The 16,605-nt window shown below is 43.0% G+C and overlaps 1 protein-coding gene across 16 annotated transcripts in view; it reads right to left on the bottom strand.

The window, feature by feature from the left end:
- The window catches only part of LOC136124322 (transducin-like enhancer protein 1), an 88,294-nt gene that overhangs the window by 54,464 nt on the left and 17,225 nt on the right, over positions 1–16,605 (bottom strand). For 8 of the 16 annotated variants that reach the window (XM_065878940.1, XM_065878932.1, XM_065878930.1 and 5 more), the window contains exons 5-6: positions 5,006–5,068; positions 3,087–3,161 (exon numbers count right to left, since the gene is read on the bottom strand). In XM_065878940.1, coding sequence (XP_065735012.1) covers positions 3,087–3,161; positions 5,006–5,068 — 138 coding nt within the window. Of the gene's footprint in view, positions 1–3,056; positions 3,162–5,005; positions 5,069–16,605 lie in introns of all 16 variants that reach the window. The other 8 variants (XM_065878942.1, XM_065878941.1, XM_065878939.1 and 5 more) reach the window with 4 other exon arrangements.

Genomic DNA, 16,605 nt, shown 5'->3' on the forward strand with positions numbered 1-16,605 from the left:
AGGGAGTTTGTGCCAAACCAAACCAACCCTGTATCTATTAAGATCTCTGCATTTTTATTGTTACAAGAACGTAACACGTTTAATAACAAAAGAGCTTATAAAAAGCAAAATTCAAAAAGTAAGGTTGCAGTTATTAGTCTGCCAACTACCAGATATGCCATCAGTCAAGCTGTTACAAAAAGTATATAACAAAAAATATCTCAATAGTTTCTCCAAGTATCAAATATCTAAGAAGCTTATCTTTCTTAAATACCAGGAATCTACGTAGGTTGAAGGCAGGTGCTGTGGTGAAAAAGATTTAAAATTCAGTATTTTCCGTCAGATATGAGAACTAAGTTTTCTATGCTGGTGAGAAATGGGCACCATTAATTCACTCTACAAAAACGGAAAAAACTATAACCTCTCTCTTCCTCCTAAAAGAGCAGCCACGGTTCCAGGACACAGCTGAGCTTACCTAGAAGCCTGGTGTCCTTGAGAAGATTTAACTTTTTCCAGGTTTGCTAAAGAGAAATATCTGTAGCCCTGTCAAGCAAGCAGTAAGCTCCTTGATTGTACCTTAAAGGGAATGAGAGTGTTTCAGCTCATTTGCATTTTAAAGGGTACTCTTTCATGATCTTTCACACTTGTAATAGATGTCTAAACCGTTAAATTACTATTTCTTTTCTTAGCTTGAAAGTCGATGCAGACGAAGAGCATGGCCTCTCCCAGTGTTCTTTACCCTAAGTCGGTCCCTGAACAATACTGACAGCTGCTATCAAACCAGGCTGCCTTTACCCTGCGCGCAGCTGCTGCTTGTAGGAACAGACAGCCTCCCAGAGCCTCCTCCCCTCTGGGGAGACAGGCTGACACACTGCATGTTCAATGAAGGGGTGCAAAGGTCTGCTGAATTGTCAACCCAATTTTATGCTACTTCGATTTTCCAGGACGCGCACAATTCCTTTCAAGCAAAAATCAAGCATATGCCACAGCATGAAACTTATGGTGCGGGATAATTATTGATCACTACAAACTTTAAAAGAGCCTGCTGACATAAATTAATATACTGATCCAAAAATTACAATTATAAAAGCCGCACATGCCAGTATGCTGAAGACCTGCAACTGGCGTTAGGTCTTGTGCTGGGCCCAATTCACTGATTTGGGTTATTGTTGCTAGCTATCGGAGCTAATCTGCCTTTATAATCTCAACAACATGTTTCCTGGACTAAAGCCATTCATAAAATTAGCGATTCATCTGCCCTTCCAGAACAACCTGCTATTTTTATTTTCTGATTCAACTCAAAATGAGTATTACCTATAAACATCTGGTTAACACAATTTCCTCCTTTCTAATGGACAGGATTGGGCAGTGCCTTTGAGAATGTAAGAGTACAAAGTTTTACCATTGAGAAATGATACGTAAAAATGTAGAGCCTATCAGAAAACAAACATGTTCCACAAAGTGTAACTGGGTACTTGAGAACTGCCTTGCATATGTTTTCCTTTAATCAAAACAGGCTTTTCCATCCTCATTCATCTGGGCTAAAAATTTCTGTGCTCGAGCTACAAGTACAATTTGCTATTAGTCTTTGCTAATCAAACACGGTACATGCAAAAGTACCAGTGAATATTTGATTTGATCTCTGAAATAAAGCAATTCATTACACAAGAAAAGCGTACAGAAGGCGGCAGACAAATGCAGATGTAATTGTGTTTTTTGTTGAATGTGATTAGAGAGCCCACTAAGTAACAGTCAAAAATGTGACACTAAGGGGGAGAGATGCAGAGCCCAGACCTGTGGGGAAGAGGAGGGGAGAATTGTTTATGCAGAGCTAAGCTGTCAAGTGTAATAAAGCAGCTTGAATAAAATTTAAGCTGAAAATCCACTGAAGCTCCCCATTTCAGGGAGGAAAAAGCTATTAAAAGGAAATGAAGGTCACCCTCCCAGTTTATTTCACCTAATTGACTGCCAATAGCTTACCACAGGCAACCCGACTGCAGATCTGCAATTGAGAAACTGATGAAAGGAGAGTTTTCAAGCTGAGGCTCATTCTTTAATCCTCCTTGGCTCTTATGTTTTTTCTCCATCTCCAGTTGGGATGTAATTTTAAACCCTGATGGATTAACTGGTTCCATTGTCTGTGGCCATCACTGCACTATGGCACTCTTAATCCGTACAGCAGCATGTCTAATTATCATTACAAAGTGTCTGAGGGAACTATAAAGACCAGCAGGGCATCTTCTCACAAGCAATTAACATAAATTGATAAATGAGTGATTTGAATCCGCTCAAGGCACTCACATATGAATAAAATCAGCAAGGACGGTCGCTTATTTCAGCTACTTCTTTCGCTTAGTCTGGAAGGGCAGAAAACATGAGAACAGTCCTGGATCCTGCAGTGAGGGGGCGGGGGGATGAACTCATGCAGGGGATGGACCCAACAGTTCACCAGGCTCATTAATGCAGAGCAAATGACTTGTGATTGACAACCAGTTGCCAGCAAGGAGCACTGACTGAACTCAACCCAGGAGAGCAGAAACCTGGTGAAAGGCTAGAGGGCACTAGGGCAGACAATCATCACTTCTTCAGCGGCAAGAGGGCTTTCTTTGCATTGGGGTGCCACTTAAAAATTCATGAAAGAGGCCCAAGAAAAGCAAAACAGTTATTCGTAGGTTCTAATACCCTGGGAAAGCAAAAGGCAAAAAAGCAAAAGACAACGAAATGAAATAATGCCGAGCTACGTCTTGACCTCACTGGGATCTAAAGTTTATACAACAGAAGTAAGGAAAGTACGTATTTAAAACCCTTGCCAAAGCTTTAACCTAAGGGAGCAGGATAAACTACATTTATTTTTCCATTGAAAAGAAGATTTATTTTTTCTTCCCCTCCTAAAAATGTTTCTATCATCTCCCTTATGCTAACCTTTCTTCCCCTACACACCTCAGCATACCTGACACTGCCACCTCCTGCCCCCCCGGCTTATCAAGTGGGTTAAGATTAAGCGGCACAACATTATATATAGATAGATATATATTAAGCCAACAAATTAAGAAGAAATGAAAGCTGGTTATACACACTGTAGGAGGTAGACCTGGTAGGCCACGTACCCCGATGATGGCATTCAGCTCTGCCATGGTCACCTGTTTGGCACGTTCGACAGCCTGGGCCACCTGCTGTTGATGCTTTGAAAACAAGGAGAAGGAAAAGTGTTAGCAAGGCAGCCAAGACCTTCACTGTACCTTCCAACAATAAGACAAATGCCACATGAGGTGCAGACTGAAGTGTAATATGTCTTTAAATGTGAACTTGCTCGAGCACACGTTGTTCCACAGAACACGCAGACAAACGGCAAAGGAAAACTCAAGAGTGGTGCATCCCTTATTTCTAACCAACACCAGTTACCACTTTACTTCTGATGGGAATCTGGGGCTCGGAATGGTAGAGAGTCAAAGGAGGACATCAAAAATGGAAACGTGAGGCCTTAGAAAATAAACAGTATGGGATTTGGAAGATCACCCTGGTTCTCAGAATGGGTTTGCTATGATAAGTTTGAGCAGGAAAAGTTTACAGCCATTTAAAAACACCCCTTTTGATACTTAAAATTTAAATATTAAGCCTGCAATCACTTCTCTGGTCAACAAATCTCAACCCACCAGTTGGTTTTTGGAAACTCTGGGAATTCCTCTCCTCCTTTAGCCCCTAGATGTTTCACCCTCCACAGGGGAAAGGAAAGACCCCACCCCCCGCCCTCCCCACACACACTCTGAGATCACAGGCTGGAAATAGCCTGCGCACCTCCCAGCTCCACCCACAAATAAAAACAAAGCCACAGGTCTCTGGGAGAAAGGAGACTGTAGCAGAGACCAGGATTACTAAAATCTAATGAACAACAGGCTTCAAAAGGCCAATAGGGGACCTCCCTGATGGTGCAGCGGTTAAAAATCCACCTGCCAATACAGGGGACTCGGGTTCGAGTCCTGGTCCGGGAAGATCCCACATGCCGCGGAGCAGCTGAGCCCACGAGCCACAACTACTGAAGCCCGCATGCCTAGAGCCCATGCTCCGCAACAAAGAGTAGCCCCCGGTCACCGCAACTAGAGGAAGCCCAAGCGCAGCAAGAAGACCCAACACAACCAAAAATAAATTTAAAAAAAAAAAAAAAAAAAGGCCAACAAATCTAAACTGTAACATCGAGTAAACGCTATGCTGGAAAGTCTGCCATAATAACAGCAGAGATGGTGCTACCCAGCATGGAAAAGTAGATGCCAATGAGAGCAAACACTCAGTATTCCAGCTCCAAGGCCCATAAGTTTTTCACTGTCTCAAGATATAAGCATCCTGTACACACATAAAACAGTTTTGCATTTATTAGCTTGTATCCAAGAGTAAAGGCAAAACTAAAACATAACTGGTTTTGAGTCATAGATTACTCACATAAAGAGCTTTTCCCTCTCAAATATTAAGGGTAAACTTCTATTACTTTGTAACTTAATAAAATGGCTTATATATGTATATAACTCCATAAGCTAAAGTAACATGAACAGGTAACATGAATGGTCTTATCCTTAATAGTATTGGCATCCACTCCCTCCATGGACAGCATTAAGTCAATCTGCCCCGATGTACAAGGACAAATGAAATACCTGCTCCCATGGTCAAGTCAACCCTAATGGAACCATTTTTAAAATGCAGTAAACGAAAAGCTCTCTAGAGAAAGGACACGTGAATCATCAGTAGCTATCAAGCTGATTTATACTACTCCTCTGAGGAAAGAAAAGCTTTATGCTTGATAGTCGTTTTGCAGTTTTCCACAGAAAAAAATTAATTTAAGGTTGAGCTATTGTCACCACTTCTACAGTGTCCCCTCAGATCTGTTAGATGGAACAGCAGGGGGTTTACACACTTCAGCTGTAACAGATGTTCTTCACACTTGTTCCTCGTGATAAAATTAACATCTTAAAACTAGCTAATTTGCAAACAGAGAAGCAACATAATTGCACTTTAACAGCTGAACAGTTTTACTTACTTCCTGAGACAGAAATGGGATGACTTGTGCACAAATCGTATTCAATCTCTTGGCGATTTCAGTCTATAAAGACAAAGCGATATAAATGTTTAGTATATTTCATAATCAGTTCAGAAAGATAAAACTTCATACCCAACATCTGAGTCCTCCACTGCCTCACTCTTGAGGGCATAAAATTGCTTTCCCAGGCTATGTTAGCAATATTTATCTTGAGATAAACAGCAGATATTAATCCCACTTGCAAACTAAGACATAATCGCACGCGTTATTGGTCACTTAAGAGATAATGGGTAGTTTAATTGAGCTGGAAAATCTACACGGTTTAAGGCTATGTAATCATTTAACCTGGTGGGATTGCAAACCTCTCCGAACACTTATTCAATAATGGCATACCAGGGCACATTCATATAGCAAGTTCATTCAAGCTGGAGTCAGAACCCTGGGGAGCAGGGGCACCGCCAAAGCAGTCTAGCTCTCAAGATAAGGTCTAGAGCAAGTGGAAGAAGACCTCCTCCCCACTTGTCTCAATGCCTGCACAACTGAAAGAGGACGTTAATGTTAGGAAGCCTTCGCTGAGCCTCAAAATTTCAAACAAGCCTAGAAAACACTGCTGAAACAGAACTCAAGTCCAGAGTGACAGTCAAGTCAAGGTATTCTGGCTATCTGTGAAGTTTCACCACAATTCCGCATCAAATGCCAGGACCTCACTGACAGGGCCCACGGTTCCACTGAGTTTAGGAAAATGTGTCCTGAGTGTCTGCGGCACGGGCTGCTCTAGAGAAAGTAAGAAAAGTCCCTGCTCAGCTGCAAATGCACAGCAGTCCCTCTACAAGAGGGACAAACTGGCAAAGAAGGGAATGAAGTGTGCTCTGCTCCCAGGCTAGGGTAGGATCCACATGCCCACCCCACCTCCAACACCCTCCAGTAATGCAAAGGAGCCCTGCTTTCCTCTAACTCTGAAGAACCAGTTCTGCTTTAAAAAAAAGTCATCCGAAGAGTCCCACATAGGCCTTATTTATTTCATCATTTTCTGTCAATGCTTACTAATGCTGCCTCTATTACTGAATTAGGCAATGAAAAGCATTACGAGAAGAAAATTATGAAGCGCAAAATCCATGCCCTTGAGAAAGAGAGAATGGAATAAGTGAGACAAAGTAGAAACCTCAGGAACTGTATAATCAAGTACATAAAAAAGAGCTGCCTTTTGTCCTCTGAGATGATTCCAGTTAACTGAGCAACAAGCCTTTGGTTTTATGGGATTGGATTTAGGCCAACCCAACTCAATTCTCCCTGACCACCAGTGAGATAGGGTTACAGACAGTGCCTTGGAAGAAATGTACTGGAAGGGGAAATGACTGGTATAGAGAACAAACTCATGACCTTGCTTGAACAAGCAGGGCAAACAGATACGTACATGCAAAAAGGGTGCAGCTGTACTAGGTGCAAACACAGAACTAGGTCAGCCCTACCCAGTTCATTTGATCACAGCCACCCACTCAAGCTAACTCAAGGTCATGAAAGCATGGATGGGCTACCCTTGCCTTTGCAACAGGGTTCTACACTATATATCTGGGTAGATGTAAAGGAGTAGGGATGCTCTCTGTGGACTCTGAGGTCCTTGCTCCCCACTTCCTACCTGCCACACATTCCAACAGCATTCTGTACTTTTCCCATCTCTAAAATTCCCTTCATGTTTTCCAATTTTAAAAATGACATCCGCTCACTTTGAGCACATACACACAGATGTATACTATATAGAAATATACAAGAAAGTTAAAATAACCCTAAGTCCACCATCCAGAGATTACCACAGTAACATTCTGGTGATCCTGGGAAGCAGCACCCCAGGCTCTCATTATCTGTGTGTGCACAAGCCCAGAGTGGAGAGAGACACTTTGATACCAAGGGGTCCCAATACGTATACTGCTTTTCTGTAATTTGTTATTTCCACTCAATAAAAACAGATATGAATAAGGACATCATCAATATATCCCACTTGGGCTTCCCTGGTGGCGCAGTGGTTGAGAGTCCGCCTGCCGATGCAGGGGACACGGGTTCGTGCCCCGGTCCGGGAAGATCCCACATGCCGCGGAGTGGCTGGGCCCGTGAGCCATGGCCGCCGAGCCTGCGCGTCCGGAGCCTGTGCTCCGCAACGGGAGAGGCCACAGCAGTGAGAGGCCCGCGTACCACACACACACACACACAAAAAATATATCCCACTATACAAGCAGACGGGTGTCTCAACACTCCCAATATCAGGGGATATTTATGTTTCACGTAATTTTCCACAATTACACACTGTATGTCGAATAACTCTCTCCCTGGATCTCTAAAAGGAATCTCTAGAAGTGAAATTGCTAGGTCAAAGTGTATGCATATTTTAAACTGTAATGCATGCTGATAAACTGCCCAGCAGAGAAGCTTACCAATTTACATCATCACCAGTCTATGAGGGTGCCTGCTCCCCCACCCAGTGTCAATACTGGGTTTTGTTAACCTTTTAAAAATCTTTATCCATCTAATAGATTTTAAAATGACCTCATTTTTGTTTGCATTACTTGGATTCTTCCTGCAGTTAAACATCTTTTCTTATATTGACTGGTCCACTTTATTTTTCCTTTCTTTTTTTTTCTTTTGGTATTTATTCATCCTTGTCTTTTGGTAGTAGTTCTTTCCATATGACAAATACTGACTTTTACAGTTTTTCCACCTTGTTACCTGTATTTCAACCTTGCTTATGATGGATTTTTTGCTGTGCATAACTTTGTTTTTACGTGGTCAAACTAAAAAATAGTCTTCCTATGTTCCTGGCCTTTGGGTCAGGATTAGAACACCCCCAAATTACAGAAGCCATTCTTAATTTTCTTCTAGTGCTGCTGTGGCTGTACTTTCTGCAGTTAGTCACTTGACCTACACGGAATTTACTTTAAGAAGGAAAGATGATCTCCTCTTTAATTAATAATTATATATGTTATTACATAGAGTGGCTTCAAGGTAGAAGTGAACTTGACTGTCAGGGAACAGTTAAGACCTGGTCTGAATGAAATCAACTTGTAAACCTTTAACATTAAACATTTAATATTAAGAACAAAATAAAAGAAGTACAGATTAAAGCACAGACCATATAAACTGAGTTAGAGTAGCTAAGACTGAAACAGGAGGACCAGGGTTAAAGTTCAAAGCTCAAACTGATGAAGAAACATCAAAAGCCATACCATTTGTCCTGGGAATTCTAAATAAATGGTCTGGAGAAGAAACGGAAATAAGAACAACAGAGAAGGATATTATCCCAGCTGTCTCCTCCCTCTGCCAGGTCTATAAACCCTAATCTTAAAACTATCCTCTGACAAGTGAGTTTAACTTTGATCAAGGAGGCCTGGATACAAATCTCACCTCTGATTTACCTTAAAATTCTCCGAGCCAGCTATAGAGTACCTACTCCTAGCAGCGTGAGGATGCAACTTATTTCCCTGACGGTGCTTTGGGAGGTCTAAGACATCACCACCACCCCAGCCCTTAAAATAGTCTGGATGGCAGCATAAAAACTGACAGTGATTCTTTAGTATTATCTCTTGCTTCAACACAACGGTATTCTGATAAGAACTTTAATTTAGCGCAAATTAACAAGTAGTAGTGTTTTCCACCCGTGCTTCTATTCCTGACCACAGTTTACAAGCAGGTTAAACTGTATAGTTGACCCTGCTTAAGCAGGTGTTAAGAAAGTTCTGTAACCTTTTCAGACTGCCTTCTTTCTACCTCTTCCAAAGACTAGACAAATCCAGTGGGGGAAAAAAAACTGCAGGCTAACTGTATTTCCCACCTGGAAATCATTTTCCTGCCCAAAGCTGAAGACGTATTTGGTACCTGCTAACAGTCATAACGTTTATAAGTAAACTTACCCTGTGCCTGTACTTCTGACACCATGTAAGGCAACAAAACTAAGTCAGCATTCAAGAGCTAGCCCTAAACCACATTTGTGTGGAAACTTTGTGCCCAGAAACTTAACCAGCTTGGTTAAGGCCCCAGCATCAGGCCTTACTTCAGGGACAGCCACCACCCACTGAGGCAGCAGGAAGCAGGAGTCCAAATTATCTGTCTAGAACCAGCTTTTACTCTCCCTGTCAAGGCCAACTCCCCTCTCACTGACTTGCTTATGGTAACACACGGTTGGCCCTCATAATCCAAAAACTTGGGTTTGCATCTCAGCACACTAGTATTAGGTGTCCTGAGTTAAGTCCCTTCAACCACTGAGCCCCAGGTCTCTTATCACCAACCTACTTCAGTGTTTCAGCAGAATCAAGTAAGCTAATATGTAAACTACAGCTGCACTATTACGAAGTGCTTTGCTCTTATCCCAATCCTTCAAGGCCTACCTCAAATCCACGTAGAAGCTGCCTTTCTCCCATAACACCAATAAACAAACTCTAGGCCCTTCAAGATCCTCCAAAGCATTTACCATCATTTGGCAAACTAAGACTTTATGTTTAAAATCACATCTTACGTGAAGCTTCTGGACAGTTTCCTAACAGCTTCCAGCATCAAGTCTTCTCAACATAACAGGGAAGCAGAACACTCTGGCTGAACACTGTGATACAGCTCCTCGCTGAACCCTCCCCACCAAAACTGACCAGAGGGTACACATTCCACGTGTGGGACTTTCAAAGGAATGCCTCGCTGAACCAAAACGGAATCCCTATACACCCTAAACTCAATGACCAAGATGTAACCACAAAAACCGTTCCTAACCAGTGTCAGAATAAAGCTCTGTTTATAGTAAGAAATTGCGTCTTAGTAGGTACAAGATTCAGGTACATGTATATTTTAACTGAGTTAAATAGGCCAAATACCTCAAAGGCCAGCAATGAACCAAACCCTGGTACATGTTGCAGAGCTCTTAAACTGAAGGCATGTTCTTCTGAGCACCTGAACTTAAGTTTTTAGACTTCATGATTCCTAAAAGCTCGGCTTTCCACCTTTTCATACTCCTCCCACCTCATCTAATTTCCAGACTGAAGAGCCAGCCTGCTCCCCAACGGCTGCCCACTTCTCCACTACACACAGAGTAATATATAATGAAGGTTGTTGTAGGCTGAAAGCAGGGCGAGGACTGCTTAAGAGTAATTGCCCATGGGTCTCAAAGCAACACAATGGCACCTCGCCCAAAGTCAGCTTACGGAGGGGAAACTCCACCACCATTAAATTGCAAATTGATGGATCATAAAAAATGCCACTTATGCTGAGGGCTGGCAAACTGATCTTTCTGTTTCCTCAAACCAAGCAGGAGGCCAAGAGAAAAACACAGTGGAGAGCTGGTAAGAAGTGCCTGGCAACAGATAAACAGGCAAGAACATGAAAACAAAGCACACAAAAGGAAATAGATAATCTCTAAATCCCTTCTGACGAGAAGGTTCAGGGTCTGTGAAATGACAGCCTTCAATACAGAAAAATGTTCAACCTCACCAGCAACCAAATAAAATGCAAATGTTGTAAGTAAAGTGGGTCATTCTGCACCAGTTAAGTTAGTTTATTAAAAATAAATTAATGAAATCCAACGATGATGAGTCTTCTGGGAAACTGGAGCAATCACACATTACTGATGACAGAGTAAATCGGTACAGTTGTCTTGGAAAGCAACTGGGCAATGTGTTTCAAGTGCATGAAATTATTCAAACCTTTTGGTAAGGCTTCCCACAGCTAAAAATTTATCGTAAGGAAATAGTTCAAATGAAAAGCATTCCATGCATGAAGCTGCTCACTGCAGCACGAGTTTCAAAGCAAAAGGAAAAGTCAGGTAAAAATATAACAGTAGTTCAACACATCACGACCATCTGCAGCTTTTTAAAAACTTAACATTTGCCCTCCTGATAAATCAGTTGTCTAGTACTAGGAGAAAGGGTTAAATACACGACATCAACTCAAAGCCAAGGCAAGTAACCATTTTAAAGTCATGTTTATGATAATGATGCTTAAATGGCCAACACATTTACTAGATGAAGCAGGAGTGGAGGAACAAAGCTGTGGTGTTAGTGTGACTGTTTTTTGTTTTACAACATATGCATGTGGCCAAGCGCTGTAATTTGATACCCCAAATAAAACCAGTGATTATCCTGCTGTAGCAGGGTTATCAGTGCCATTTCCCCCCCTCCAGTGACCTTGTAGATGCCACCCTTGATTTATCGTTTGGATGTATTATTAAACAGGGAAGGGAGCAAAGGGTGATCAGGCCCACCACTCCTGTGATTGACCCTGGCACTGAGTCACAAGGATGCTGGCAAACCCTGAAACCCTTTGGGTGCCCGGTCCTCTCACAATCTTCATGTCACATATGGAGAAGCCAATGCCTAAAGGAAATGATTTGCCCAGGATCATAAAGATTAAAAGCCACATTGCTGCCTAGTCCTTTCTCCAGGAAGCAGAAGTGGGAAATTGGAACATACTCTAGACCAGAAACAAAGCTGATGTACTCAGCCTTGTTTGCAAAGCAATACAGCCCTAACAGGACCACAGCAGTACAAGGCCAAGGCCATGTCATCGCTCAGCCAACAACGGTACTACAACAAGTGGCCCCAGTCTGTCACTGACAGGGTCACTGTGCTCCTGCTGTCTTTGGCAGAAGTACAGTGCAAGGCAAAGTAGGCATTTCACAAGGAGCCACAGTTATAAATTGCAAACCTTAAATAAACAAGTAGCAGCCAAACTGCACTTCTGTCCTCCCCTTCGCAGGCAAAGAGAATTAGTGCCTCAGCCCTAACATTAGACAACCTGGCCCACCAATAAAGCAAAAGCCACAAAAACACATCCTCAAGTACATCTCTATTTCCTGAAGATGACATCTGATGCGCCTGAAGAAAATTCAAGGTGTTTGACTAAAACTGCATACCCAAAATGATATACGCAAAACTCTGCAAATAAACTTCCAATACTCCCCCCACCCCTTTACAGGAGGGGGAAAGGCTTCTTGGCCTAGAGACCTCCTTCAGAACACTGGCGGGTCACCAGACCATCTCCCGTCCTAGCACCATGCTTCACCAGCACACTCATGAAAAGCGAATTTTATCTGAAGTTCTAATGCATCAGAGTACCTCTGTTTAAAATATAATGACGTCGATAAATGACTAACCACAATTTGGGGAAAATCCAAATGAAAAGGACTTGGGGTCTCTAAGCTGACGATATAATGGTTATGAGGTTATCGCCGGTTTTCAAACATAAGAATGCATCAGGATCACCTGAGAGGCTTGGTAAAACACAGACAGCTGGGCCCACGCCTAGAGTTTCTCAGCCAGGAGGTCTGGGGCCCCAGCATCTGTAGTTCTAACAAGGCCCCAGGTGCTCTGCAGCTTGTTGGACTAGGGACCACACTTTGAGAACAGTGCCAATGAATAACCATGACAGCGGCAGCATCTACTGCTTAGTACACACCAGCTCCAGTTACATCCAGGGTCTAAGCGTCAGTCAGCGTAGGTGCCCTTGGAGACTGGACCGGAAGGTTAAAATAACTCACCTAGGTCAGAAACAGGAGGGGAGGTCAGGCCTGCCTTTCTCCAAAGCCTTGCCACAGTGAGAGATGACCGCCTTTCTCCACACTGCTTTTTGGTTTTTTTGTGTTTTTTTTGGCAGTACGCGGGCCTCTCACTGCTGTGGCCTCTCCCGTTGCGGAGCACAGGCTCCGGACGCGCAGGCTCAGCAGCCATGGCTCATGGGCCTAGCCGCTCCACGCATGTGGGATCTTCCGGACCGGGGCACAAACCCGTGTCCCCTGCATCGGCAGGCGGACTCTCAACCACTGCGCCACCAGGGAAGCCCTTTTTTTTTTTTTTTTTAAACATCTTTATTGGAGTATAATTGCTTTACAATGGTGTTAGTTTCTGCTTTATAACAAAGTGATGAATCAGTTATACATATACATATGTTCCCATATATCTTCCCTCTTGCATCTCCCTCCCTCCCACCCTCCCTATCCCACCCCTCTAGGTGGTCACAAAGCACGGAGCTGATCTCCCTGTGCTATGCAGCTGCTTCCCACTAGCTATCTATTTTACGTTTGGTAGTGTATATACGTCCATGCCACTCTCTCACTTTGTCCCAGCTTACCCTTCCCCCTCCCCATATCCTCAAGTCCATTCTCCAGTAGGTCTGTATCTTTATTCCCATCTTACCCCTAGGTTCTTCATGACATTTTTTTCTTAGATTCCATATATATGTGTTAGCATATGGTATTTGTCTTTCTCTTTCTGACTTACTTCACTCTGTATGACAGACTCTAGGTCCATCCACCTCACTACAAATAACTCAATTTCGTTTCTTTTTATGGCTGAGTAATATTCTATTGTATATATGTGCCACATCTTCTTTATCCATTCATCCGATGATGGACACTTAGGTTGCTTCCATCTCCTGGCTATTTTAAATAGAGCTGCAATGAACATTTTGGTACATGACTCTTTTGGAATTATAGTTTTCTCAGGGGATATGCCCAGTAGTGGGATTGCTGGGTCATATGGTAGTTCTATTTATAGTTTTTTAAGGAACCTCCATACTGTTCTCCATAGTGGCTGTACCAATTCACATTCCCACCAGCAGTGCAAGAGGGTTCCCTTTTCTCCACACCCTCTCCAGCATTTACTGTTGCTAGATTTTTTGATGATGGCCATTCTGACTGGTGTGAGATGATATCTCATTGTAGTTTTGATTTGCATTTCTCTAATGATTAAGGATGTTGAGCATTCTTTCATGTGTTTGTTGACAATCTGTATATCTTCTTTGGAGAAATGTCTATTTAGGTCTTCTGCCCATTTTTGGATTGGGTTGTTTTTTTGTTATCGAGCTGCATGAGCTGCTTGTAAATTTTGGAAATTAATCCTTTGTCAGTTGCTTCATTTGCAAATATTTTCTCCCATTCTGAGGGTTGTCTTTTGGTCTTGTTTACGGTTTCCTTTGCTGTGCAAAAGCTTTGAAGTTTCATTAGGTCCCATTTGTTTATTTTTGTTTTTATTTCCATTTCTCTAGGAGGTGGGTCAAAAAGGATCTTGCTGTGATTTATGTCCTAGAGTGTTCTGCCTATGTTTTCCTCTAAGAGTTTGATAGTTTCTGGCCTTACATTTAGGTCTTTAATCCATTTTGAGCTTATTTTTGTGTATGGTGTTAGGGAGTGTTCTAATCTCATACTTTTACATGTACCTCCACACATTTTTACAAAACAAAACCAAGGCAAGAACACGAACTGGGGCTGGAAGAACCCATCTGACTACTGTGGGAAACCTCAAACAATATTCATTCAAATGAGTCCACCTGTGGCAATGTAATCTTGCCCCTTCTTCAACCTGATGATTAAAGCAAAACAAAGAGTACCAGATGACAGAACCCCATCAGTGGCTCAATTAATCAGAACACAAGTCGCCAATTATGGGCAGATCCTAACTTTTATGTTCTGTCTCCTCCCTCACTTGGCAGCTCCTGCAAGCAAGCATTCTAAACCCCAGCCCTTTCCAAAGGGGCACAGACTCTCTCCTTTCACTACTCACCTTTCACACTCACAGCTTCTCTCCAAACAAGAAGGGGTTAAAATAAAGGGAAAGAATAACCTGCTGAAGGCTGCGGAGGCGAGATAGCAACACTAATTGCTCCCGTACTCCGGGCTCCTCGAGAGGCAGATTGCAAGGGCTCGCATCTCCAGAGAAAGCTCTGGGATCTTCGCAGCAGCTCTCAGCAGAGCAACTCAAGTGCCCTTAATTGTTTATGTTCTTAATGCAGAGCCTCTTGAATGCATTCATTTTTAATAGCAGGCTTGAGTGTGGGGCCCATCAAAGAATGACAAAGCAACTCTATTCACTGGTCCTCCTTCCTGCAATGACGGTCTTCTGATTTATTTGCAAATGACAAGCTTGGCAGGCTCCACTTGAGGACTGCCCTCTTTTTTTTTTTTAAGAATTCAGTTGCATTTTCCACGATGAAGTTGAGTCTGCAACGCTGTGTATTTGTGTAAATTCTTCCCCCTTCAGTTCCTTCTAATTAATGACTTAAATGTTTTGACCCAACTGTTGCCAAGCAGTGCATTTGGGCTTCACTTTGTCATTCTGGTAAAGATGCATCCTTGACAAAAGCATCGCAGCTGTTTCAGTGCCTAACAGCACATTTCCATTATTCAGAAACCCTTGTTATGGAGTTCAGAAAGTGCCGTTCACAGGAAATCGTAATGACTTGTCCCATGATGGAAAAAGACAGCGTTCGGTGGTGTCAAAGGAAAATGCACTCTTTTGCACCACAAGAAGGGTTTCAAGACAAACTCCACGGGGTGAATCACGGAACGCTACCGTGAAGTCACCACCTATTGTTCTGGGAATGGAAAGAGAGCAAGCCTACACCTTTCACCTTCTTCACAGGTCTTAGTCATTAGGGAGCTCATGAGAAATTAGATAATATCATACAGTAGCAGGAAGATCAGTGGGAGGAAGAGCCAGCTACATCATCATGGCATGAAGGCTAAAATTACAATTACGAAAATAAAATATGCCTATGTAAAGACAAAGACTGCACGGGAATATGCAAAAACCAAGTCGCCTCGGAAAACCAGGTTTATGAGAATGGTCTTTATTCAGAACTTGGAATGTTATTTTCCTTGCAATAACACTTAAACCCTTTCCTTTTCATCATGGCAACCTTTTAGGCCTGTGTAACCCGTCTTTGGTTGGTACTGACTTCCAAGGGTCTGTGTCACTATGTCCCTGACTTCAATCATGACAAAGCAAACACCCAGTGCACACAACTATAAAGCACAATTTATCATTAGCTTTAGCACTTCTCATCGTCCCCTTCCCCACATCTTGTTTGGAAATCACTGAATAAGCAGTTTGGTGTGAATGTTTCCCTAACAGGTTGGAATCTTTAGCCAATCTAGATAGTGGGAAAGGAATTTCCTGCCTTAGGTGACCATGGGACCGTGGTTCCCTAATTTTAAAAACATGCTACAGCTGAATGACCCACACACATGAAGGACGGCTGCCACTCTTCTTCCAGAGCAACTTCGTAGGGAAAGCAGCTACTCCATCAAGAGGCCTATGCCATCAAAGCCATGTGGCATGGCAGCAGAATGGCCCCAAGTTAGATGTGTGTGCATGCATCGCTAAGGCCATGTGAGTCCCAAACTCAGTCTCAGTTGGGAAGCCCCATCCCTGGGCCTTCTTCCTCACAGGCTGAGCTGCTGGAGAGGTGGTCCTTTGGGAAGGAAGGCAAGGTTCCTGGCATTCCAAGTGGAAACCTGGGATTCTCTTTTCAATCAACACCATGTGCCAAGAAACCTGCGAAGCTCCAGTATGCAATTTACCCCCCAGAGTGGCCAGAAGATGAATTTGAAGGGAGGGGGATCTACTGCAAACTGGGAATCGGCCTCTGCCTCAGGAACAGTGCTCTGCTGAACCCAGCAAGTGCCAGAGGGGCATCAAAGGCTGGGAGCCACTGAGGCAGAAACAGAACTTGTGCGCAGCGAAGTCAACAGTGGGAAAAAAAAATATTTTCTCAAAAACACCTTAGGGGGCTTCCCTGGTGGTGCAGCGGTTGAGAATCTGCCTGCTAATGCAGGGGACACGGGTTTGAACCCTGGT

Source organism: Phocoena phocoena, chromosome 6, assembly GCF_963924675.1.
Source record: "Phocoena phocoena chromosome 6, mPhoPho1.1, whole genome shotgun sequence".
In the NCBI taxonomy this organism is placed as follows: Eukaryota; Metazoa; Chordata; class Mammalia; order Artiodactyla; family Phocoenidae; genus Phocoena; species Phocoena phocoena.